The sequence below is a fragment of the Rhea americana genome, unplaced genomic scaffold (genome assembly GCF_003343005.1).
Source record: "Rhea americana isolate MKP2758 unplaced genomic scaffold, rheAme1 scaffold_27, whole genome shotgun sequence".
Classification (NCBI taxonomy): Eukaryota; Metazoa; Chordata; class Aves; order Rheiformes; family Rheidae; genus Rhea; species Rhea americana.
This window is the reverse complement of record NW_028186390.1, coordinates 7261651-7286060: the sequence shown is the minus strand read 5'-3', so window position 1 is coordinate 7286060 and position 24410 is coordinate 7261651. Positions and strand designations below refer to the sequence as shown.

General features: G+C 42.3%; 1 protein-coding gene across 1 annotated transcript in view; it reads right to left on the bottom strand.

The window, feature by feature from the left end:
- EIF2B3 (eukaryotic translation initiation factor 2B subunit gamma) overlaps positions 1–24410 on the bottom strand; it is a 101664-nt gene that overhangs the window by 5064 nt on the left and 72190 nt on the right. The window contains exons 9-11 of the mRNA XM_085308155.1: positions 22058–22135; positions 21152–21300; positions 7087–7190 (exon numbers count right to left, since the gene is read on the bottom strand). Of these exons, the coding sequence (XP_085164281.1) occupies positions 7087–7190; positions 21152–21300; positions 22058–22135 (331 nt within the window). The remainder of the gene's footprint in view (positions 1–7086; positions 7191–21151; positions 21301–22057; positions 22136–24410) is intronic.

Sequence of the window (24410 nt, the reverse complement as noted above, 5' to 3'; positions counted from 1 at the left end):
TATCAACCCCTTCACCCTCAAAACCTTCTGCGGGTACAGGCATATCTTGGGAGTGTAAGGCGAAAGCAACAGTGAACTCAGCGCTCAAAGAGAGCTGATTTCAGTGCAGCTTGGATCAGAAGGACTGGAGGGAGTGAAGGAACTGGAAAGAGAGATGTATGGGAAAGTGATCACTAGGGATTTTAAGAGAAAGGTTAGTCAAGGGAAAGTGAGATCAAGGACTAGGAATGTGCATGAGATAGCAAGTTCCTCCGGGAGAGGGAGACACTCAGAGTCCTAGCAACATGGCAGAGCCCTAGCAACCTGTTTAAGAAGGGGAATGGATTATAGCGATCGATGTGCTCCCACAGTGATATCACCACCTCACAGCAAATGCCAGCATGGATCTCAGAAATGTCAGTCTGAAACACTCTGTCCACACTTCCTGCCAAGATGGCAGAGATGCCATGTTTGCCTGGAGACTGCTGCTTGCTTGCTGGGTTGGACAAAATAGAGGTCCCTTTCCTTTCTCAGGCTACCACTAGGGTATTCTTCCTTGCTCTTTCATATGGCTGAGCTCTAGCAGAGCACAAGTGGTTACTTTCCCTGTGTGGAGCGTGTAAAAATATTTCCACAAGGTTAAGAGCTGCTGCCTTATGGGTAGATTTTTCACCATCAACATGCTGCAAGTGCAGCAGTTCATTTAACTCATTCATTCAGGAACCTGAACTTCTCTGGCCAAAGGACCRATGGTATGTGCAACCTAACAGTCCCTGGCCAGAACTCACAAACCATCTTTTTTTTGCAATTCGGAGAACAGGCTTATTAGGAGCACAAAGTAACATGTCACTGATGGGGGGGAGGGGGAAAGACAGCTTTTAAAGATATGCTTATTTTAACTGCCAACTAGTGTCTTTGTCAGGGACAGGCAGCAGTTAAAACTACTTTAGGGAACAAACAGAATGGTGAGGTTGGAAGGGGCCTCTGGAGAGCTAGTCCAACCCTCAGCACAGCCCATACGAGGATTGCACMMACGACCTTAGCATTAGCAGCATCATGCCCTAACCAACTGAGCTAAACCTGCCCCCAAATCCCATAGAGCTCTCAGTTTCACTATGACTTTATACCATTCCTACATCTCCTCCAGCTCATCTTGCGCTCCAGTGCACAATATACATGTGTGCACTGTTTAGTCTGTGTCTGTTCTTTGGGAGCTTTCATAACTCCCATCTGCATTGCAGCATGCTTGTATCATACTAAGTGCTTTCAGTTCCCAAAGACTTCACCAGGAAGCACTCTGCACATCTTACAACAGCAGATGCTGGGCACTACTTAAACGCAGAGAGAGCATCAGAAAGTCTGTTAGTTCTTTCCTGTCCCCATCCTGCTACATCTTGGCTAGTGTGAAGCATCCTCACAAGCAGTCAGCCATTCACATGTGGAGGTTTCCTAAACTGTACCTGCTTTCAGGGAATGCCATTAGAGAAAAACATGCTGTTTGGCCCTCATCAATATAAAACAATCTTACACTGTTTCACTGTGAAGTCCTAGGACTCCAGGCTTGGAATAGGACTTGGAAAATGATCGGACACAGGAGCCATTCCTTAGTGGATATGTGCCTTTTTCTGTTCTTGTGAAAAACCACAGTTTTGGCTATGTGATAAGCCACTGGAAAAAAATCTCAGTTTGCACATGCTCTCAGGAGGGCAGCTAAAAGCTCCAGAGACTCCGTTTGCACTGAGCACTCTTGACCATGGAAGTGCAGAAGGAAGACAGGACTCTCACGACACTTGTATCCCTGGGCTATGGACCAGTGCATCACTAGGCACAGAACTGCTTCTCTCCTGCGGCCAGGATGATCCTGCCCAGCACTCAGGCGGTTCAGAGAGGGATGCTGTCAAACCCAGACCAGCCAGGAGGCGAGTGCCAGATGGGAAATGCAGCATGGGACTGCTAGGCAAGGGGACTGGAAATAGCAGCTATGATCAGAGACTGGAGGTGGAGTCAGGTTGGTGTCTGGGAATAACCAAACAATCTCCATGAGACAAAGACTGGAGGAGAAGCCAAAGAGAAGGCTGGGAATGGGATGAGACTGGTCCTAGAGCAAAGAGCCAGAACAGAGATCAGGAGTCAGGATCAGACAGGAAACAGCTGACGTAGCTGGGAGCGAAGGGCTCACGGGTGGCAGCAGCAGTAAAGCCTACAGTTACTAGAGCCTTCTCCCCTGCAGCACCAGGAGTGGATCTCTGGGCTCCTGAGGCCCATGGACGCCTGTGAAGCCTGCTGGTAAAGAGCTTCTCTTGTCCTGCTCTAGATGCAGCTCCTCTTAAGGAAATAAAAACACTTCTGTTAGTTGYCATTAGCTAGAGCAGCAGCAGTTGTACAATGGGGTTTAAAATTCTGACCTTGCTAATGATTCATGCAATGGCCAATATGACCCTATACAATAAAACTGTTTTTTTCAGACTGAGCCTCTCCCCTCACCTCCACATCAAAAAAAAAAAAAAACGGAAAAAAAAAAAAAAAAAAAAAAGAAAAAAAAAAAAGGATTACAAAGAGAACGTTAAGGCTAAAATATCAAGTCTGTAATAGCCTGGAATTGCCACAGGTCACACACACAGCTTTAGTGGAGCTTCCCTGTGTACACTTGGTAGGAGTATGATCATGGCTGTCACAGGCCTGCCCTATTGCATGCACAGGATGGGCCTGTTCTGGAAGAAGCAGATGCAAGAAGGTATCCACAGCGGGAGGACAGCTTGCTGGTCAACGCTGAATGCTGCCCTTGAGGAGCTGGCTCTACCACTGCTTGTGCCATACACATCTTACTAGCAAGCTATTTCCATACGGACATCAGTGGTGCTTAATAACTGGGCACTTTGTACATGTTTCAGCCATGACCACAGCACACTCCAGGCACAGTGAATTAAGTGGGGCATCCTGGCTTTGAATCCATAAGGTACTATATAATGCCAAGTCCTAGACTTCTTAAATTGGCCAGTCAAAATGAATGGGCACTTAAGATCTGAATCTCCCTGTCCCTCAGGTCTCTGTAAAACAGGAGGAAAACCCAGCCACGTTAACATTAGAGAGAAGAAAAGGAGGTTGTTAACTGCTGTGAAGCATTAAGATGACGAATGCTGCAGAAAGCTGTAAGAAAGGAAAGATCTTGTCTCTTGCATAGTGCGCTTAAAGCTTCAGCCACAAACTGAAAAATGATAGGAAAATGARGAATATGGAACAACTCTGCATTTAGCAAATGGGCACTGACTGTGGCAGGGGCACCAAGGAAAGTATAAATATATGGTTGCACAAAAACTGTACAGGACCAAGCACAGTAAAGTCTTACTCTACACCTCGGTCATAGAGCTAATGCTACTGCTAAGTGTGTACCAGGATGCCAAGCAAAGATTACACCAACACRCTGAATGCTGGTATTTTTTTCCCTTTCTGCACATACATTTGTGCAGTAACAACATTGCTSTAATCAGTTTTTGGGTGTGCAATGATTCAAGCAGCCCCCAGACTTCATTTGYCCTTTAATATCCAACACACACAGTATCTCTGTCCCAAAAACAAAGAGGAAGGTCGGGGATAAAGTGGGAAGTTCTGTGTGAATTTTACTGGTTTTATTCTATGTGCATGTTTTCACAGTATCTCTTTCTCGGTTTTCCTTTGAGGAAAGGTTATGCCAATTTACTGCATACATTTCTTCCTGACTAACATATACCAGATGTATAACTTACTCCCTGCTGGATGTGGCCTAGAGACTCCTTTGGGAACTGTACTCACTGACTCTAGGGCGCATCTGACTCCTTGACTGGTCCATCAGCAACACTCCCTCTCTCAATGAGTGCATGCTGTTTCTGAGCTCCTCTTTAAAAACAGGTTCATCAAAAAGGCTGGAGCATAATCCTAATAACTGTCTTAGAAACAATGATTGAATGCTTTGTGCAATTAAATTCTTTCAGAACTGCTGCCTGTCATTTCCTATCCCTTTAACAATTACCTCCTTTTTCTTAGGTACMAACATGTTTTTCAAACTGCTGCCTGGGTGAGGTAGCTTTCGTAAAGCCTGTCTGTTTATTCTCTACTAGCAAATTCCTTAAATTAAAGTATCAAAGAGGAAGGAAAGTGGATGCTTCCTAGGCATGGTAATAAAAGCAGGAGGGAGAAAATGGTAGGGCTCTCTGGAAGCATTGCTTGCACATTCAGAAGTTTAAAAAACTCTATACCTTGACAGTAACAGAGGCTCTTGAAAAGTACCATCTCTGGCCAGCAGTGTGATGGGGCTGAAGTCAACACAAGACTGGAAGTCACTACTGACAGTTACCTGGCCTTCCTGTGTCTCTAACTTTCTTTTCAGTTTGGAAGTAGTACGCTACATTTGATCTACCCCAAAAGCTAGTGTTGAGTGTTCTCTAGTTAGGTGTCCAGAGCTTTGCCAAGCCCATTATTAAGTGATGAGGTCTCCCACCACGTCCCCAGGGAGATTATCCCACAGCCCACCAGACCACATCGTTAGGAAAATGTTCCAGATATCCAACCTAAATTGTGTTTAAATCAATCCCATTACTCCCAGCTGTACCATTTGGACCACCCTAACTATGCCCCTGCCTCTTCTGCAGAAGGAAAAAGATGAGAGCTGGTTTGAGTTACATTTGCCTATCATTTGTGGTAGCTGCTCTTCTGCCATGCTCCTTGCGTGGAAATGCAGCTCTTTTTCTGAAAGGAGGTCAGTGCACCACTGGCTCAAAGAGCTCTTGTACCTTGAACCTGGGCAGTGTAGCCAGGACTTGAACGGCAGAGTAGGGAGCAAACAGCCAGTTCTGCAGTAAAGTCAACTGTGGGATTTGCTTGTGGCTGTGTAGGATGATGCAGAGATCTCTGTACCTTTGACGAATCCTGGCTGATGCTTTGGAATAAGGGACTGCTGTATTTTTTTAATGTTTCTGGGAAGGTGTATGCAGCTTTGCTGAGCAGACTTCTAGCATGTAGCTCCCAGACCAGGATCAACAGCCAGCCACTACTGTTTACATCTGCTGAAGTGTGATCAGCTTGCAACAAAGGGTGGCTCCAACCCAAGAGAACTATTTTTTTCTAACCTGGCTATGGAGGCTGGAGTTTGAGGAAGGAAAAGTTACCAAACAGAACAACACAGCCAAAGTCTTGATGAAAGGGGGAAGATGGAAACAGACTTAAAGGGCCACACCAAAAGCTTGGCAAAAGATACAGGAAGTCTTGGGTAGGGGAAGGGAAGTCATGAGCATGTTTTCACAGTGAGAAAGAGAAGGCCCAGTTTACTGTGGGACCAGCCAACGTCAGAAGAGACATGTTGGGCTGGAAAGACTCCATAGTTCAGGAAATAAGTCAYGAACTGCACAGAGAGATCCCAGACCACCGAGGAGAACCAGACCCCAGCCCAAAAAAATTCCAGAATGGTTGGGAAACTGAGGCAGGGAAATGAAATGAGTCTTTATTATTTTTTCTCACTCAGAATAATTGCGTATTCATAATCTGCCTGAATATGTCTTTGCTAACGTCAGTCATACTTTCCTAAAAAGTTCAGCTAGAGAGCCCATAGACTCACTGAGCACTGGGTTTAAGCTTTGCAGAGGTGAGCATCAGCCTGTACAAGAGCAGGCAAATGAACCATGGGTTTCAGTTCTGTTTCTCTCCCTCCGAACATATCTAGAGACCCTGAAAAGGGTTCTAACAAGAACGACAGCGATAATCAAGGAGACAGAATGGCTTCCATACCAAAATCAACCAAAGCAGCATCAGATGCCTGGAAGAGACAACTGAAGTAGATATGAGCAAGGTCAAAAGGTGGTATTTCTGTTTGATATGATCTACTAAAGAAATCAAGCATAGTTTTATTTTGTAAAATATTAGTTAGATCTACACCCTGTCTCCTCATAGTTCACACTGCAGATTAACAACCAAATGTGTCGCTAAGGCCACTGATTCAGATTGATGTGAGGAGCAAAGCCATGCGTAAGCAGAAATTGAGATACACATGACSAAGACCACAGTGCACTGGAGAACACACAAGAGATATTTCCTAGAGTATCTGAGACTCGCAACTGCAGTACCAATGCTTTGTTTTTATCAATCACCTCTTTTAGTTTCAAWTTAAAGTAAAACTTGTCATATAGATAGCTAACAGTAAGTCATGCTATACCTCGTAAGTACAAACCTTGTTCTATGCTAGGACAGTTACAATYGGGAATCTACCCATATGCTATAAAGACAAAGCAAACAAACACATCCCAGTTTGACTAAATAACTTCATATGGAGCCTGCAAACTCACTTTTGTCCTCAGCCCACATCCTAGAGCAGGGATCTGCCAAACCCCAACCATAAATATTCATTAAAAAGCCCTCTGCTTGGGATGCAGTCATTGAAACAGCCATTTCCTGCCCATTATCTGTTAGGGCAGGAAATCAACAGTTCCACTCAGGCGGTTACTGAGCCACTGCTCCTCAGTTTGATTGGATGGCCTGGCTTTGCCCAAATGAGGGCCATGCAGTGGTAACCTCTCTGAAGCCCCCAAACAGCATCTTGTTCAAGTAAAGCAGATCTTAATGTAGCTGCYCTTGTACTTAGTACTGAGCATAGCAACCCCTAGTATGATATTCCACCTTGAGCTTCTGCTTGGAGCAAGGTGGATGGGAGCATCCTGGCACCCTTGGCTAGCAGCATCTACAAAGAGAAGGAAGTCTGTGCAACCAGTAATTTGTATGCATTACCTCTGACACTGAAAAGGGTTATTAGTTAAAATAATAGCTCCTTCTGATGAGGACAGCTTCAAGGCTGATCTAAGTGTGGTCTCTGGGAAAAGACTGTCTCAGCACCCAGTCTTGTTCGTTCTAATAAAACAGTATTTTTCTGCCATCTTCAGAGGAGGAAGCCCCTGAACTATTCTTACGCCAAGAAGCTGTACTTTCCATGAAAAAGCAAATCCTAGTAGTATTGAACACCATGTTGCAGAATTGCTACTGTTTACTGGTCCTGTTGAAGACACAGGAGTAAAATCATGAGTAAGAAGTAACCCCCACCCCAAAGAAAAAAAAAGAAAGCATCACAAATACAGCTTCTCCGCTTACCTTTGGTTTCCAGCCGCTGATCACTACCAATTAAACAGTCCTTGATTTCTGCACCCTTCTCTATCACGGCATTATGACAAATAACACTGCCCTGAAGACAGCACCTACAACACAAAGTGAAGCAAGAAAATGATTTAAAAATTATGATTTAAAATTACAGGCACAAAACACAGGTATCTGTCAGAATATCTAATAAGCCTACAACATGATCCTGTAAATATATTCAGGTATGCTCTTTTCTCAGAATCTCCACTTTTCTTGTCCTGATCCTCATACTCTGTTCCTGGAAAAACTTAACGTCATTTGTCAGAATGAGTTTGCAAACAAACAAACAAACAATCAAACAAAAAAAAAACAGAAAAAAGTTCCTAGTTTTACCTCCTATTAGAATTGTTTTCCTGAACACTTCTTTAAGAGAATAAATATTGCTAGAGGACTCTGTAGATGGGACACTGGCCTGGGACTTGGGATCTGGATCAAGTCTCATTTTTTCCATGGACTTCCTGGGGAACTGCACAGGTCACGTCTATGCCTCAGTCATCCAGTAAAAAGAGAAGGAGCTCATTCCTTCCCTGAGAATTTTGCTGAGAAGTTTCATACAGATCAATATCACAACTGGAAGACCTTGTCCATATTACATTCAAGCACCCAAATTTTAATACTGCTCTGCAACATTAAAACAATAAAACCCACATCGATGGAAGCTGGAACTCCTCTAACTCTTAGGAGATTTTCAAATCCATGTAGCCTTAAGACACCACAAGGTCTGAAACGCTGCACAGGGCACAGCAAAGCAGGACTGAGCTTTAAAAAGGTAACTTACTTTCTTGCAAAACGTTTCTGAATTTGCAGTAACAAGCTTTCAGATCTGCTGATCTGATCTGATCTTCAAGATAGGAAAGAAGTTCAAAAGTCCAAGTACTGGCTCCACAACTCCCCAGCTGAGGGACACTGAAGGAGTTACTACATTGGTCTGTGCCTGTCCAAGCAGTAAAATGGAAATTGTGAAATCTTAGCAACCATCCACGATGTGCACTCAAATGCTGCTCAGTCAACACCATGAGTAGTGTTAAATTTTATTAAATGCAGTTTCTTTCAAAGTTATGGAGAAAAAACATAGCTATTCTGCAGATGATTTCTTTCCTGATTTTAACATGTGCAAAGACAGCTAGAAATTGTTAAAGGACAGAGAATTTTAAGGCATCCAGCTAAAAGCTGCTTAAAAATACTACTTTACCAAGTCTAACACACATCAAATACAGCAGATTGTGGGAAAGGTATAAGCAAGATATATAACCCCAATATATATAACCCAGATAATCTGCCCCTCATATTAGTCCCACTCCAACTCAGAGCACTTAATAACTCCTCCACATTTCTGCTAATGTTAATTATAAAATTCCTGAATATTCTTGCTATCCTCAGTTAAACAGCTGATCTTTTCAAAGTTTTTGGCTTCACTGATTTTCTGTGTGGTAACTCCTGCAGTTTAATGAACCACTGCGACACCACCAGCTGTTCCCTACCTTGGTCACAAGTTTACCACTGCTTAACACTTTCCCTGCACTAGTGAAACACCACTGCACCACACCACCAAGCTGGCTCATGGACAGCAGAGCTATCGTGGAGCTGCCAGGGCAGAGGGGTTTGGTGGCAGGGCAGAACCATCAGCCTAATTTCACATCCTGGGCAGAGCTAGCCAGCCACGTCCCTTAAGAGAAAAAAGAARTATCAATCCTCTCTCCGGATTACCAATCCTAAAATGAATTGCCACTATTTTCCTGCTTCTACAAAGCACTGTACAAAGAATTATACAAATTCTTGCATTAACCATATAAAATTCTGCTGCTTATGTTAGTCACAGCAGAACCCATCTGCCTCATGAAAGCAGTATGAACTCTGCAGGAGTAAGGGCAGTAAAAGCAGACCTCAGCCACGCTGGTCAGCAGCTATGGCTCGCCTTGAACAGACTGTCCCCTCTGAACAATCATTCTTTCAACTCACTTCAACTCTCTCTCTTCTGACCTATAAGGAAGCAATATGAGCAATTATGCTACAAGTCACCAGCTCAGGTTGCCCTGGCAGGGTTTCTACTAACATGTTAATAAGATAAAAAGTGGCGAAGATACACAGCAGACCCCCGCCTGCCTTTGCTCTCACACTGTCACAACCCACTTCCTTTCCAGGGCAGCGGCGCGGGCCATCCTCTTGTGCAACAGTGTTTGCACAGAGAGAACATTCAACACTTGGAACCAGGCTAGGAAATGAATCAGYGGAGGGAGAACGGCCCGCCGCTGCCGCGACTCTGGCTTGGCTTTCAAGAGGACTAGCGAAGGTGATGGGAGATTCCTCGTTTCCCACTGAAATGGCTCCCATCCAAAATGTGCGCTCCAAAACACCCTCCTCCTCCATCACTTCGCACCATTCAGAAGAGAGCTTTCCCCTGCTTTGGGAGGGCCCAGTTTTTAGGTTCCCACCAGCTAACATATCTTTGAGTACAAGAAGAGCCTTGGGAACGCTATACCTCTCGGTATTATCCTCCTGGGCTGCAACACAAACGGAAAAGGGATTTAAGCTGTCGTTCTGGAGTTCAGACTGGAGGACACTGGATGTGGGTTCAGAGCCTACTTTAGGATAGTTTTTCAACTCCCAGGGAAAGAACGGGACTATAAAAAAAAACTGCTGATGACATTAACATCAAAGATAAGGAGGTTTCCTGCCCAACTGTTTGTTGGGAAGGACAGGCTAGGGAACCAGGAGGAACTTGTCTGTGCCAGGTGCTTGCAAACCTATCTTTGTCCAATGCTAGTAAAAACTAAAAACAAAGTACTCTGCCACCCCAGGAGTTTCTTAAAACTTACAAAACCAACGAAACGCAGAAGTTTTAAAAACATACTCAACGCTAGGATTACTCCAATCACACAAAACAGCAGTGAATCCGGCTTTTATTGCTCAAGTGGAACAAAACTTCAAGAGATAAAAACACAGTTTGTGGGTGTTCCCTTCACCCGCTGACAGATGTAATACAGCCATTTTGAAACCATTTGTAAATGCCTTTTTCTAAACTACGCCATAAAGCCTGCCAAGAGAAGTATTTGGTGTGTTTATTTAATTTTTACTATTTTTTTAAAATTGAAGAGTAAAGAATAAACTTTTATTCTCTTGCAGGGTAAATATCACATCTCACGACAATCTGCTGTATTCTCCTTGGATAAATAGCCACCGTGTTTCCTGGCTTGCTTAACAAATAGGTGCTATTAGTCCTCAAAGGTGATCTGACAGCATTCAGCTTCACTGACATCGCTGTGTGTGCGCATATGCACATATTTGATGTACTGCTTTATAATGCAAACCATATTTATTTTTCTTCCTAAAATGTAGTATATTTTTAAACTTTTCAGCACTGTGAAAACGGATATCTTCTGACCTTAAAATCCAAAGAGCATGTTCAAACCCACAAGAGGAACTAATCTGGCGCACTTGATTTATGGCTGAAATTTCAATTTGAATTTAAGTGTAATCACAAACTGAAAGTCTGGCAGCTCAATGTTTTTTAGAAAATAAATAAAAATATTCAGTGTGCGTCTGCATTCTAGAGAGAGCATTTTACAAGCCCAGTCCCGTAGTGGTAACAGATGTAGACTTCGGCTAGCTAAGACATTAATTTGTTATGCAGGTACAATGTGTGAATGAAAGCATACGAGAGAGCGAGAGTGTGTGTGCGTGCGCGTGTGTATATTATGCGCCTGTATCCGAGAGACAGAGAGGCTGACTTTGAGATTTTTTTCCCCCTAAAAAAAAAAAAAAAAAAAAAAAGGCAAGAGAACAAGAGCAAAAGGAGTAGTGGCCAAGGAGGCATGGGGGGATTACAAGGATTTAGGTCTTTAAACTGCGGACCACCTAACAAGATCACTCCGAAATGCCACTAATTTCAGCTAAGGCCACAGACCCCCCTTCCTCTGCCCTCCCTTCTCTCCCCCACTGTAAACAACTAATCCCAGCAGAAAACAACAGAGAGCAAAATGTACACACATTCTGCAACATTCCAGGTCCTTCTTTATCTTTTATTTATTTTTCTAAAAGGTCAGCGTATGTATGGAGCAAGGAGGGGGAGGGGAAGAAAGCCAAAAAACCTCAAGTCCATCTCTTGTGTGGGCTCGAAGGAAGCTGGGAGAAAGCAAAGTCCAAGAGCACACAATATGAAGCTTTTATAGCACAGCAATTCCTGGCCTCAGCTTACTTCCCCCTCCCTCTATTTGTGGCAAAGTCACATAGCTTTAAACCAAAGGACAGGGTGGTCGATTACATCTGAAAGAAATGTAAAGAATTGAGAAAGAATTCCATCTCCTGTCGAAATTATAAATAAGGAAGTATTAGTCCCAGAGACAGGCTGATTTATGCAGCCCTGGAACTGCTGACTTTCAGGCTCGGTATCAGCCTATAAATCAAACTCTTAAATCAAGTGTGTCAATTGCTGCAGCACTGAGATATTTAAGGAAAGAAAGGCACCTACCACTGAAAGCAGGAAGATTGCCAGGGGACTGAGGTGCTGTACCTTTCTTAATTTTCTGAAGTGTAAATCTGAGATCAAACATCCTTTCGGGGAATGGGAAATGAAAATCGGGAGTGCTCGGCACACCGGGAGCAGGCTGCAGGATTCCAGGACACAACCCCCTAATTACAGGCTACCCACTGATTATTTAGGACTCTGTGATTAAAGTGATGAACGCTCCTGGGAGAAAAGGGCTTAAGTAACTGAGGTCAAGACCTCAACTGCAGTTCTCGCCCTGGTTGTGCAAGCTTAGGAAGGTATGAATGTCTCAGGTCTGCCTTACAGCAAATCTCCTGAAATGCCAGTGGAAGCTATCTAGCTCTGCTAGTTTAATCCAATTGTGCCAAAAAACCCCAACACAATCTCTGTTGGGCAGCAAAGCAAATGAGGTGTCTAAAATGTAATGCTTAAAAATATAGGCTCGAGAGAAAGAGCGAGCCTGAAGCGTAAAGCTTAGGACAGCCTGTGGGTAATGTTCTGTCATGCCAAGAAGTCAGGTCTTTTGCTCCTCTGGATGAGCTACAAAACAGAGACAGATTGAAGAGTTAAAGTCAACGGTGGCGTATCTCGGCAGCTACTTTGCTGACTGAGGTGTAGCAGCTGTGGATCCCCTGGGAATTCCGCCTTGACCAAGAAGATAACAGCCACAACAGGCACCTTAACGGTGAGAGGTGGCAAAAAGGCAGGTAGACAGCTCTAAAACCTACCAGCAACCCCTACAAGAAAACCCTTCAGCCAGAGAGTCAGTGGCTGGGACATGCAATCACAGGGATGAGGCACAAAGACCATGGGAAAATAGGGAAGAGGCAAAAACACTATTAGGAAACTTGAGAACCTGAAATGTTGCCTCCATCAGCATTTATTTTTACACACTCAGGCAAGGAACTCAGGGTACTGTGAATCTCACATTATACACTCAAGTAAATACCAAAGACTACAATAGATGCCAACGTACATGCTATAATTTATAGATACGTTTCAAAGCAAGCATGCTTATGTGAATTTGGGCTTTGATCTCCAGTTCTTCCCCTTGGGGGTAACAAAAACATTCTACCAACCCCCAAAATTCTTAACCCATCTCTGAGGGTGTTTTCACTAAGGAACTTGTTTAATTTCTCTTTTCTAGCCAAGCTCATCACTGTGGTATGGCTCCTTCACACTTCCCCACACCCTAAACATTTTGCATTACATATTGCATATACTTGCCAGCACTCGTATTTTCCAGTGAAAGTTCAACTGACCTTAAAGAACTGCCTCTAACCTACCTTAACTTGTTCTATTAAGTGAAACTCAGGCTGCAAGGGGAGGTGGCCTGGAAGATTGTGCCTCACCTCTAAAACTTCAGTTAAATTTGGCTGATCTTGGAGCAAACAAATTGGTAGCCTTTTATGCAGCTGAAAGCCCAGTTTTGCACACTTCAGCAAAAATACACTGAAACATGTTTTACAGCAGGAAACCTCACACATGGGAAAACTGACCTTTCTCTGGATTCACTTTTTACAGAAAGGGAGGGCCGTGTCCTACATGAATTTAAACACACTCAGCTGATGCCCAGGAAAAGCTACCAATTTATATTTTAAGGTAACAAAGCGTGTAGATTCTCAGCTCTGAGTTTGCTTTTTATGCTCAGTAGTTGGCATAGCCAGACCGAGAAAGGGATAGTTAACACATAGCGTAGAAAGATACTTTCTCTGGGGGTTTTCAAGGGCAATTCTGGGTTGGGAACTGCATCTCTCCATCGGACATTATTTGTTAAGCTGGGTTTACAAGTTAAAGAGGACTTCCTAAGTGTCACCCTTACAAATTAAGCCTGGGTTCTTAAAGTTAAGATGAACTTGCTCAGTCCCACTCTTTCCCTAGGAGGAAATGACAGGAACATTTCTGGCACAACATGAGAATTCTTCCTTTTCCATACGCAGGTTGGGGAAGCTTTTCGAGAAAACCAAAGGCACTTACACACAGACTCCCAACCAAAATCAATAGCAATCAGGTGCCTTAGAAAAACTCCATACCCCTTCTTCCATTAGATCCATGTGGCTAGCAGGAGGCAGAGCAGCTTATTTATAGCTCTGAAATCAGACACAACTCTGGCCACATAAAGAAGCAAATCAGCAGAGTGAGGGGCTGTTTTAAAATGCCACTTTTCAGAGCTGATGCATGCTTTAAGTTCAACATCTGATGTTCAAGATGTTTGGAAAATTGGGAAGAGCTCCCTGCACTATCAGAGAAGCATCTGTATCTGAGATTAGAAAGTAGGTGGTTTATTTAACGCAGACTGATGTACAGGGAAACTAGCTGGAAAAAAATGCTCTTGAGGAGCTGCTGCTAATTATGGTTCAGACATTCACGATATAACAGGTTCTACATCAGAAATATTCTAAATACATTAGATATAGCACAATTCAACTTCAGTTGAAACAGTCTGAAAACCAGCCCTCTAAGGAGCTCAACTGCTTTCTGCTCACTGGTTTCCTAGTTTGTGCTCTCTCTCTTCTCCAATTTATCTTTCTGAAAGCAAACTCTGTGGGCCAGAGATTGTCTCTATACAGTATGTGCATTGAATTAAATAGTAGAATGAAAATAATGGTTACCGACCAAAAGATTTTACAACATAAAACCCAGAGGTGTGACAGAATGGACAGACCATATTTAGTATGTAACCAAGAGAAATAACAGCCCTTCTTATAGGCAAGCACCATACTTAAGTTTATCCATATATTCATACTTACGCATATACTTGATACATTTATCCACATATACACTTTATCCATATCTTTAAATTGAGCAGATGTGTGTGCTTTTCTGAATCAAGTTTGATTTTTTTCCTTTGCTCTCTGCAATACCTATTTTAAACTTTGTTTTCTTTCTAAAGCTAACCAGGACTGGAGTGAGAAAAACTGTCCACAAGACAACAGTCCTCTTAAAAACTGGTTCAAAATATAAAATGTTTGGGAATCCCAGCATAAACAGAACCTTATTTCCATCTTTACATGCTATAGTGCTGGAAACAACTTCATTTTCTCATTCCTTCTCATGAGGGAATGTGCTGTAAAATACATTTTACAATTTCAACAAATATTGCCTTGGCAATAGGATCACTCCTCTGTACTGCTATTATCCAAGGGGAGAAAGACCACGTACATGCTGAACCCCTATAAATGCTCAATTCCACCCTGGTTTTAATTAGAACTTTCTTCAAACCACTCACTGTTCCTACATCAGGTGCTGATTTGGCACTATTGAGGAAACAACCAATAAACTTCACAATCAATCTGCAGTTAGTAGTCAATCCAGCTCAGCTTGCTTGTTGTTTTTTTTTTCCTTTATACATTTTCTCATAGAAAGTAGCAATAAATTGGAGACATGTGGTAAACTAGAGTAGCATTTAACTGGTCACACATGGTCTCTCTTCAATCCATTCACTGAGTAACATTACAGTAACTGTGCCATCTATTTCAACAGAGGTAGCTGGAACGTGTTTAACAAAATCCAACATATAACTTACCTTCTTGATTTGACTGAGCAAGGTAAATGCTAGTTTTGGCCAATATAACATTAACAGTACCAGTTCTTCCTCCACGGATCTGGCTAACTTAGTCCTTCATACAAATTTTTAACCTAGCCTGTTCTTTCTGCCTAGGTATTTAGAACTCCCAGAGGCTTTCTACGTTTCCCAATGGGATTAGTCTAACTTCCTCTCTGTCCTCAGTGTTCAAATCACCTCCCTGCAGTTTTTATAACCCGCAGCTCTCAGCGGCATCTCCCTTGCATTCCAAGTTTCCTCATGCTGCAATGCTTTGCTGTTTGCTGCCATCACGTGCAGCGTGATCTGAAGCATATCTGCTTGTCTTTTTACTCCCTTCCCCTTCAAAAAGGTAATCCTGGCACAGTGTCTGTCATACGGGGAGTTTCACCAGTTCTCTTTGGGTAGCATGTGTTTATGTAGTTCCAGCTACATGCTTATAGCTTTACAAACACAACAAGGAGACAAGGTTATTGTTCAATAGTTCATGCCCCTGCACACATACACAATACCGTGAGCCGCATCTGCAATCCCAGTCCTGCAGTTCCTGAAGCACAACTGCTCGTTGCATCAGACTCTCTGCCAATTGTCTGCTGCAAGCTCCTCTCTGGAAGGAAGCTGCTGCTTCTCCCATTGCTACTCACATTTTGTCATACAGCTTGAGGAGCTTCATAGCACCTTGCTGTGAGGAATCTTTTGACACATCCTGTCCAAGTACATCCACACAACTGACACTAGGATATACACAACTTACAGTCAAATAGGGAACCTTGCAATTAGAGAATGGTAAAAGGCCAGGAATGGAAATACCAAAGAACCACAGTGCCTGCCCTTCTGAGCTCACAGTTCTAGATCCCACAGTTTGCACCTATCCTGACAAGCCCCTGCACCACATGTAGCATCTCCGTCTGCAGACTGTAAAATGCAGAACCACAACAAGTTAGAAACAGCAATGGAGAGCAAAATGAACACTAGAACAGCTTCCCCAAGTGGTCGATAGCCTTTGAATTGTTTATGACTTTGAAATGAAAATGATCTGCCATCTTTTAAAACCAACAGCTGCTGAGTTCAGCTCAGCAGGTACTGCATAAATTTCTCTGGCCTGTGCCAGGCAGATGACCAGATAAGGTATTATAATGATCTTTTCTGTCTTTGAAAAATGATCATCCCCTACCCAGTGAGCAGTTTGTTCTGATAAAAGCACTGGTGAGACAAGCTTCGCTTCCTGGTTACTCTGTGAAGATCTAGTACTTTCTAGCCACGCAGGTGAAACTTTGGAAGTAACCTTCAGCCATTTGTTTTGCTGTCTCCCTCTCTGAAATAACCACAGCAGTCTATTAATGACTTCCATAAAAACGGTTATGACTGCATATTGCTTCACTACATTTCCTTGAATAAAGACTGAAGCAAAATACTTCATTTCAAAGACAAAATCTGCCACAGAGTTCCTGTGGTACTGACCCCAAGTACATCAATGTGGCCATTTCAAAGCACGGCTTACTGTGGACCTTTCAACTTATCTGAGCTTCTAACATCTTGTCTCCCCAGCTAACCTGTAAGTAGTCCAATAACCCTTTCCCTCCCATTGTAGTCCCATCTTTTCAATCTTTCCCAGGAAAACTTCCAGCTTCCACAACCAAGGAACAAGGATCTACTGTGCACATGACAAATGGCAAAGCTCCTTTCAGTAAGTATATACCCTAAGATCATTTTACTAATAAACAAGAGATTTTTAAATCTTTATCTGCTAGGATGGAACACAGGATTCAACATGATTTTCCTGTTAATATTACTTGCAATGCTCTGAGCACTTCAGCACAAAGTCCTATATAACCAGAACAGTTAGACAATTCCTGCTGCCAAGAGCTAACAGAATAAGTAAAACTACAAGGCTGCTAAAAACAAAGCCAAGTTTTAAAAAACAAAATAAAACCCCATACAGAAACCCGAAGCTAAATTTCATGGTCTTATTTCACAGGTCTCATTTCGTGGAGGCTAAGTATGCCCAGCTACTTCAACTTGAGTTCCAGGTAGGGTTTACACACGTAGGGTTTACAAATGCCATCTTCCAAGACCAAAGGAAATAAAGTTAGCACGCTCAGGTCAATGTAATTCATTGCAAGATTGTCTTCAAGCTCTAACAACTCTGATTTCTGTTATATGAAGAGCTCAGAGTGGAGTTAAACTAATAGGGGCACATGTCTCATTTGCAAACGTTCTCCCCACACAATCAGCTTCAGTCAGTCCAGCAACAGATTGCTCCTTTCTAACTGAACTATAACGAGAGAAATTCTATACCAAAGACATACGAATGCAGGGATGCCGTAGTGCAGCACATCCTCTAACGCAAACGGAACAAACAGAAGGGTCAGTCCCAAAACGCTATACAGACTGAAGATGCACACAGCTACTGCAGGCATATTCATATACAAAAAGTTTTCAAGCAACCTATATTTTCAGCTCAATTAATAGATTTTCTCCAAATATGTAACTCAGTGCAGTCATTTGTCTCTGAGCTCTGGGGACTCGTCCAGAGGGAAACAAGAACTTTTTCCCTGCTGCAGCCTGTCACCTGGGCAGGCAGCATCTCTCAGCACTTGCACTGTTCTAAAAATTACATCCCTCCCAGCTTGGTCAAGTACGTCCATCACTCAGCGCATATGTAATCTTCGCTATTTTATTGTCTCATTGATGGAAGAATTAGCTGCACAGTGGGAAACACATTAAGAAATGCCCCCTACCAACTATTTGGGCTGTGTTACTAACTTCTTTAATCCCCTGTAATCTCTTCTAAGGGGGATTCACATCTACTCAAATCACTTCACTGAAGACATATATAATGTAATGGAAGCATTGCATACCAGGTCTGGGAAAACAAAAAACCCTGCTACAGGTCCTCCAGCCTATTAAACATATCAACCATTGCTGAGAATGGATCATAATTTCCAAACAGCATGCAATGACACTGTTCAGGTGAACCCCAGTTTCTTAATCTCTTTAGACTGGAAGGAGTTGTTTTAAAGGGTATCGCCTAGGTCAAAATCTCAGTTGCTCCAATAATGAACTAATCTCAGCCTACCAATAGGAACCTAGTTTTTGCGCTAAGCACCTCATGGTATCCCAACTGTTCAGAAAGAATTTGTTTATCCTTTTCAAAAGCTGATACCAAACATTATGAAGATTTTCAAAACAACTTTCTGGTTTGTGGATCCTGAATTTGTGGATCCTGAAACCCCAAGAACTATAGCAAGTCCGATAGGATCCTGGATTCACAACATTACAGGAAAACTATTAAAGAGATAAAACTTTTTCATCTGTTTTCTTCTGTGTTAATATAGTGAATTGAAGCTGCTGACCACTTTTACAGTTGAAATAGGGACAAAAAAAGAAAGTGAGATTCAACCTAGAGAAGCTAGACATGATGTAAGTGCTAAAGGAATTACCAAGGCAGCACCACATGTAATAACACCTCTTGCTAAATAAACTTGAAATGCTGAGCAATTTTTGCATTGGTTTGTTCTCAGCTTCCTAATTTTCAAAAATGGCTTATCTGATCTTTTTTTCCTCCTTGAGTTCTCTAAAGAGCTTTGTCTTTTCCATAATATGTGCTCTACTGCAGTCTTCTCAGCCTACAAATTCAAGTTGGTATTATTGCAATGAACTCTGCTGGGACTAGCCTTCAGTTATCACTCACATGTGACTATGGCATAATATAGTAGTAGCCCATTAGTTTTATGAGGCAGCTCCCATCAGCAATATAATGTATATTCTTTAAATGATGCTGTTTTTAATCCATCTCTCAATGCAATTCTAGTTTTTTCTAATACAGAATACCTTAGATGGTGTTAAAACCGAATGAACTTTGGGGCATCTGCTATGCAACAGAAAATGAAAAATATCTTTTAAGACACTTTTATTATGCTCATTTTGACTCATATTAGCCAATATTTACTGACTTTCCAAATACAATGCAAGACGTTTTATGAAGTCAGTGATCAGATAATGCCTGAGTCATTTAGAGATGCCTGGGAGAGGAGATGTTTGTAAAGGGGAGCTGTCCATTGTGGATGGTTTAAAACAAAACCACATCAAACAGATCCATCAAAATGTTTCAAAATTACCAGCATGTTATTAAAAATTCATCAGCTTTAATTAAAGCCACGAAAGAAGTAAAGGCCAAAATACAAAGAAAGTGTTTTCTCTAAATTACAAGCAAGACTTATTTCAATAAAGCTTAGCAGCCAGAACTATTTCCAAATCTCACTACCTGTGTATCTGTGACTTCTCACCCTTCTATTCTTAAAGATTACTATGATGCAATAAGAAATACTTTAGCAGCACAGTATCCGCGCAGTTCTCTGCATTATGAATTATAGCATACTTTGAAACAAAGCTCTGCAGTGTATAGTCTTAATTCTAGCTGAGAAGAAACAACAAATTAGACTCCAGTGCATCAATGTGCAATGGTTATGGAGCAGCTAAGGGTGTGAACTCCTGGGACCGCCAGTTTTTTTCATTCAAAGGTGGGCACATTGCTTTTACTCCGAGGGGGGCCAGGGATGAAATGATTTTTCAGAAATTCAAAAAATGTTACCCAAAATGTTGATTTTTCCCCTCTTAAAAATTAATGTTTATAATGCTCACAGAATTTTGTGGAGTGCTTAAGATAATGACTTTGCACTCTGTTCAGGATTCAGAGGAGAATATTACTACATACCAGTGGAAATAAACACAACTGATTTGGAACTCCTCATAAAAATACCACCTTTTACACATTTAGCCTCCTTTGTGATTTAATGTGTAAGTAGGTTAAGTGGATGAGCTTGTGCATCATCCTCCCAAGCTTTATTTTAATGGCTACTCACCTCACATGCAAAATCATACCATTATGACCGTAGTATCAATTCATTAATCAAAATGACAGAAAGTCTCATGATCAAACCAGACACGTTCTGGTACTTCTTAGGATAGCAGTGCCTGTGATATAGTCACATTGGATCCATCTGCAATTGAACTAGAAACTAGCTATTTTCTATACTCAAAGGAATTCTGATTTATGATGTGCTTGAAATTACTGTGGATTTCTATTAAAGACAAACACTTGGCAGTAAGGTACCCTACTTACCTGTAATTTAGTTATGTAACAGTAGTATCCCTCCATAGACCCCACATCCTTTGGGTTTTTTTGTTTTTCAGATATGCAACTTTGAGAGCCAACTTGGCATTTTTAAGAGTTTGGCCTTTTTCCTGAGGCCCTAGGCAAACCTCAAGCCATGAAGGAGCAGGGAATTTATATAGGCCTGCACAAACTCCATCAGCAGTTTCCTTTCCACTGACATCCACAGGAAGCCGGCTTGCACAGAAAGATGGGGGCATGCAGACATCAACAACTACAGATAGGCCACTTTTCCCACATTTGAAAACTGAATGCTCAAGGCTACCTATTTAGTTAGTGTCTTTAATGCATGGGAAAGCTCTACTAGCTGGCAGATTTTCTCTTTGAAAAGTTTATTCTCTTATTCTATTACTCAGCACTTGCAATAGCAAAGTAAAGCTGCAAGATGACTAAAAAGGACCTAAGGAAATGACATTTTAGGTGGAGCTGTAATGTTCAAAAGTGAAAAGAGTATTTCTAGTTGGTAAGTGTACCACTTTAAAATATATTTCTTATCCCAAATAATTTAGGTATACTCATAGATCTAGCCATTAAAATAAAGCTTGGGAGGATGATGCACAAGCTCATCCACTTAACCTACTTACACATTCTGAAGATTGTATAATCTCTTCTTAAAAGAAGAAATTTATGTTCCTACAGCCTTCTCATAAAATAATTTCACTTACGCATTTGAGAACTGTTTACAGAGAATTATTTCTGAGTCAGTCCTTAGGATCAACCGTTCTACCCTACAGGACAACAATTCCTGACTCAGAATCTACCTAGAAAAAGAAACAACAAACTTAGGGGACTGAGATACAACGAGGTGACATACCCTTCCTCAATTGTGACTGAATTCATGATGATGCAGTTTGTAATCTTAACTTTGTCTTTTATGATGCACGTGTTGCCAATGATGGAGTGTTTAATGGATGTCTTCTCCCCTACTTGTGTGGACGACCCAATGATGCTGTCTGATCCAACCTAGAGAGAAACAGAACGGAAATAGGGGCACAGCACCACACTTAAAAGTTAAATCACCTCCAAATTCACTCCAAGTATCTGGAGCTCTTTGATATGTGTTCTCCATACATGTGCTCCGCATGGATGCACATCTCAAGTATTTATTAACAAATAATCCCTCTACCTTTAGGGATTCTTGGCAGAGGAAACACTTAAAAATTTGGGCCCCATCCCCTACACAGACTGCTGGCCAGCTTTCCCAAGGTCCATTAACTCAGTAAAACTCCATTAGATGGCTGAGCTTTGTAGGCTTTAGGTATTAAGGCAAACAGTGTAAGAACAACTCTACCGGGGCTCACTGGTTTCAATAGAGTTTGCACAGTGAGACCTGTAACAGGGAGGCTTGAAGCTAGGGTTCAACCAAAACACTTTAGCTAAGAATCAGAGCCAAAATACTGACCTCTTCCAAGTTTGGTGTCCTTTGGGAAACAAATTGACTGAACTGACTGATTGGCTACCATAAAAAACTGCAATGTCTGACTTGGGGGTAAAGCAGCACTTTTACTAAACATTTTTAAAGACGGAGACCTAAAGGCAGGAAGGAACCCATGCATGAGCCCACGAGGAGACTCTGGGCTGTATCATTCACATTGTCACTCTGTACTTTAGAACTCAGCTTCATTTCTAACAGTGGGACTGAATTCCAGGAAGCAGTTCTTGAAGCAAAGGGTAAGCAGACAATCTTGAAGGAGCAGAGGGAGGGAGAAGGAACACTTACCATGCCTCTGTCAGTGACCTGTGCAGACACATGAACCAGCGGTTCTTCTGAACCAAGATTAAGCAATAGCTTGGGAACCTGGATGAAGAAAACCACATCACTAGTTAACATAACAGTACTATATATTATCATGTTAAATAAATTGCTCAGGGTAGGCTTTGGTTTTCATAGCACTTATGCATCTACAATAAACAATTTACAGGAAGACACATGTTCCTGCATTTTAAACCTACAACTAGATACGTGTGGTTTATCATCTTCCCATTTTATAAAGGAGGCAGGTATAGTTCCACTGCAGTGCACTGTGTGTCTGCTCTCTCTACTCAGCTTCCCACCTGTGGAGAAGCAGTGGATCAGCAGCAGCAAGCAGGCTGGCTCCAGCAGAACACAGTAACACTCCACACACGATTACACAGGTTTGTCCAGCATCTGCTATTTCCAATGCAACTCAGCATGTTTTGCACCTTTCAGTAATACAAGAGAGACAACCAAGAAGTATGAAATACAAAACAGAGTAAATGGGCATAAAAAGGTGACTACATTCAGCCCCCTAAATATGGTAGCAAGCTGAGGTATAGGCAACAGAAATGTATTTCAGATGTTTAAGGAGAAAGAAACTGAAGCTGATCAAGTGGCTATTCCAGATGGTAGAAAGCTGCAGAAGAAAAGGCTCTTGACAGAGAGAAGGCAGGTGTTAGCTAGGCAGACAAAGCAGAGATGGTAATAGAGAGAGACAAGGCCCATGAGGTAGCCAAGAACAAATCCATGGAGAGTGATTCTGAAACTGGCTCCTGAAAAGAAAGGGGAGCCAGCATAGTAGGAGGATGGGATATCACTCTATCATTTCTCCTTTTCTGGGTGAAAGAACAGCCTGAGGCATTCTGCATCTCCTGGCGTCAGGCTGGGGCCAAGGTCACACACCACAGAAGAGGTGATGACAGCACAGATGAGGGTTTCGGGGCGGTGGGAGCCTCACAGCAACGCACAGACGCTGTGCCGTACAGACTTACTTGCAGCAGTGATGCAATGTCTGATGCATCTCTGTATGACAGAGGTGGCAGCCAAAGAAACAGAAGATACAGAAGGTAGGAAATTAATCCCTAAGTGCTTAAAAGGCCTATGTCACAGCAAATAGTAGGCCCGAGTGAGAAGCAGTGCATGTTGGGGCTGCTGTGGAGCTCTGCTCGTGCTGCTGTCCATCTGTCCACCTCTCAGCACGATGATGGTACCAGGAAATGGGGGAAGGGGCACTGATTATGTCTCCCTCTTTTCTCTACCAGGCATTTATTTTTACAAAACTGTTAGAAATGTTATATCTTTGAGATCTTTACTGGTCTGTTAAATTTGGCTCAAAGTTGCCAGCAAGATCCAAGTTGCTATGAAGGTGCTGCCATGCAGTATGATTGTGTAAAACCACTTTCTTAGTAAGCTGGGTTAACAAGAGCAGAAGGCTTGTGAGTGAACCTCAAGAAGTAGGTCCCACAGATCTGAATAAGCTGGGAACAGATCAGAAAAAAAAAATATCTCAAGGTCTAAGATTAGGTGCTTGCAGGAAATTGTTTGGTTTCAGCATGCAAGGATGGTTAAAACACAGTTTTTAATATGATAAGATTTTTATAGTTGGTATTTCACTCAGATGAACAAGGAGCAGTCACACCTCCAAGCTTTCATTTCAGGCTGACTGCTGTCCCCAGCAGACATTTCTACACCTATTGTTCTTCACATTTTGGAGATTGTCCTTCCCATTAGACTTGTGTTTTCTTTGGGGTTTTTTTGAACAGAAGAGGAGGTTAGTTCCTTTAGTCCAAGATGCAGGTGCTAAAGAAAAACGGCATATAACCAAAGCTCTATAAACTAAGCCAATTCACCTGGATTATGCTGGCTTGGTGAAGGGACGCTGTCCTCACCTCACACATAGCAGGGCAGCTACAATAGACAGATCCAGTAGACAGATCCCAATGGATTCCTACAGCATAGGCTGGGAATATTCCTATGGTCCAGTTTTGGTCTGTGGGAAGGGGAAGAAACGAGGAAAGGCAAGAAGCCCTCCTTGGTAGAAAGGCGGTGTGATGAAATAAATAAAGGGTTTTACTGGCCAGAGCAAACCCCTTATTAGAATCAGTCAATGGCAGTGCAGCCCGATGGGTGACCCAGGAAAGCTACTATCTCAAGCATTTTGCTCTGAAAAGGAAGGTTAGAGAGGGGGCAGGAGTCAGAGGGAGTGCCTGGGTCAAGGGAAGGTTTAAGATATGTTTGGATTTAATTCATCTTACAAAGAAACTATTTCCTGCTATTGAAGATAACTCCCTCCTGAACCCACCTGCCCACACACAGGCTGCAGACATCCAGAAAC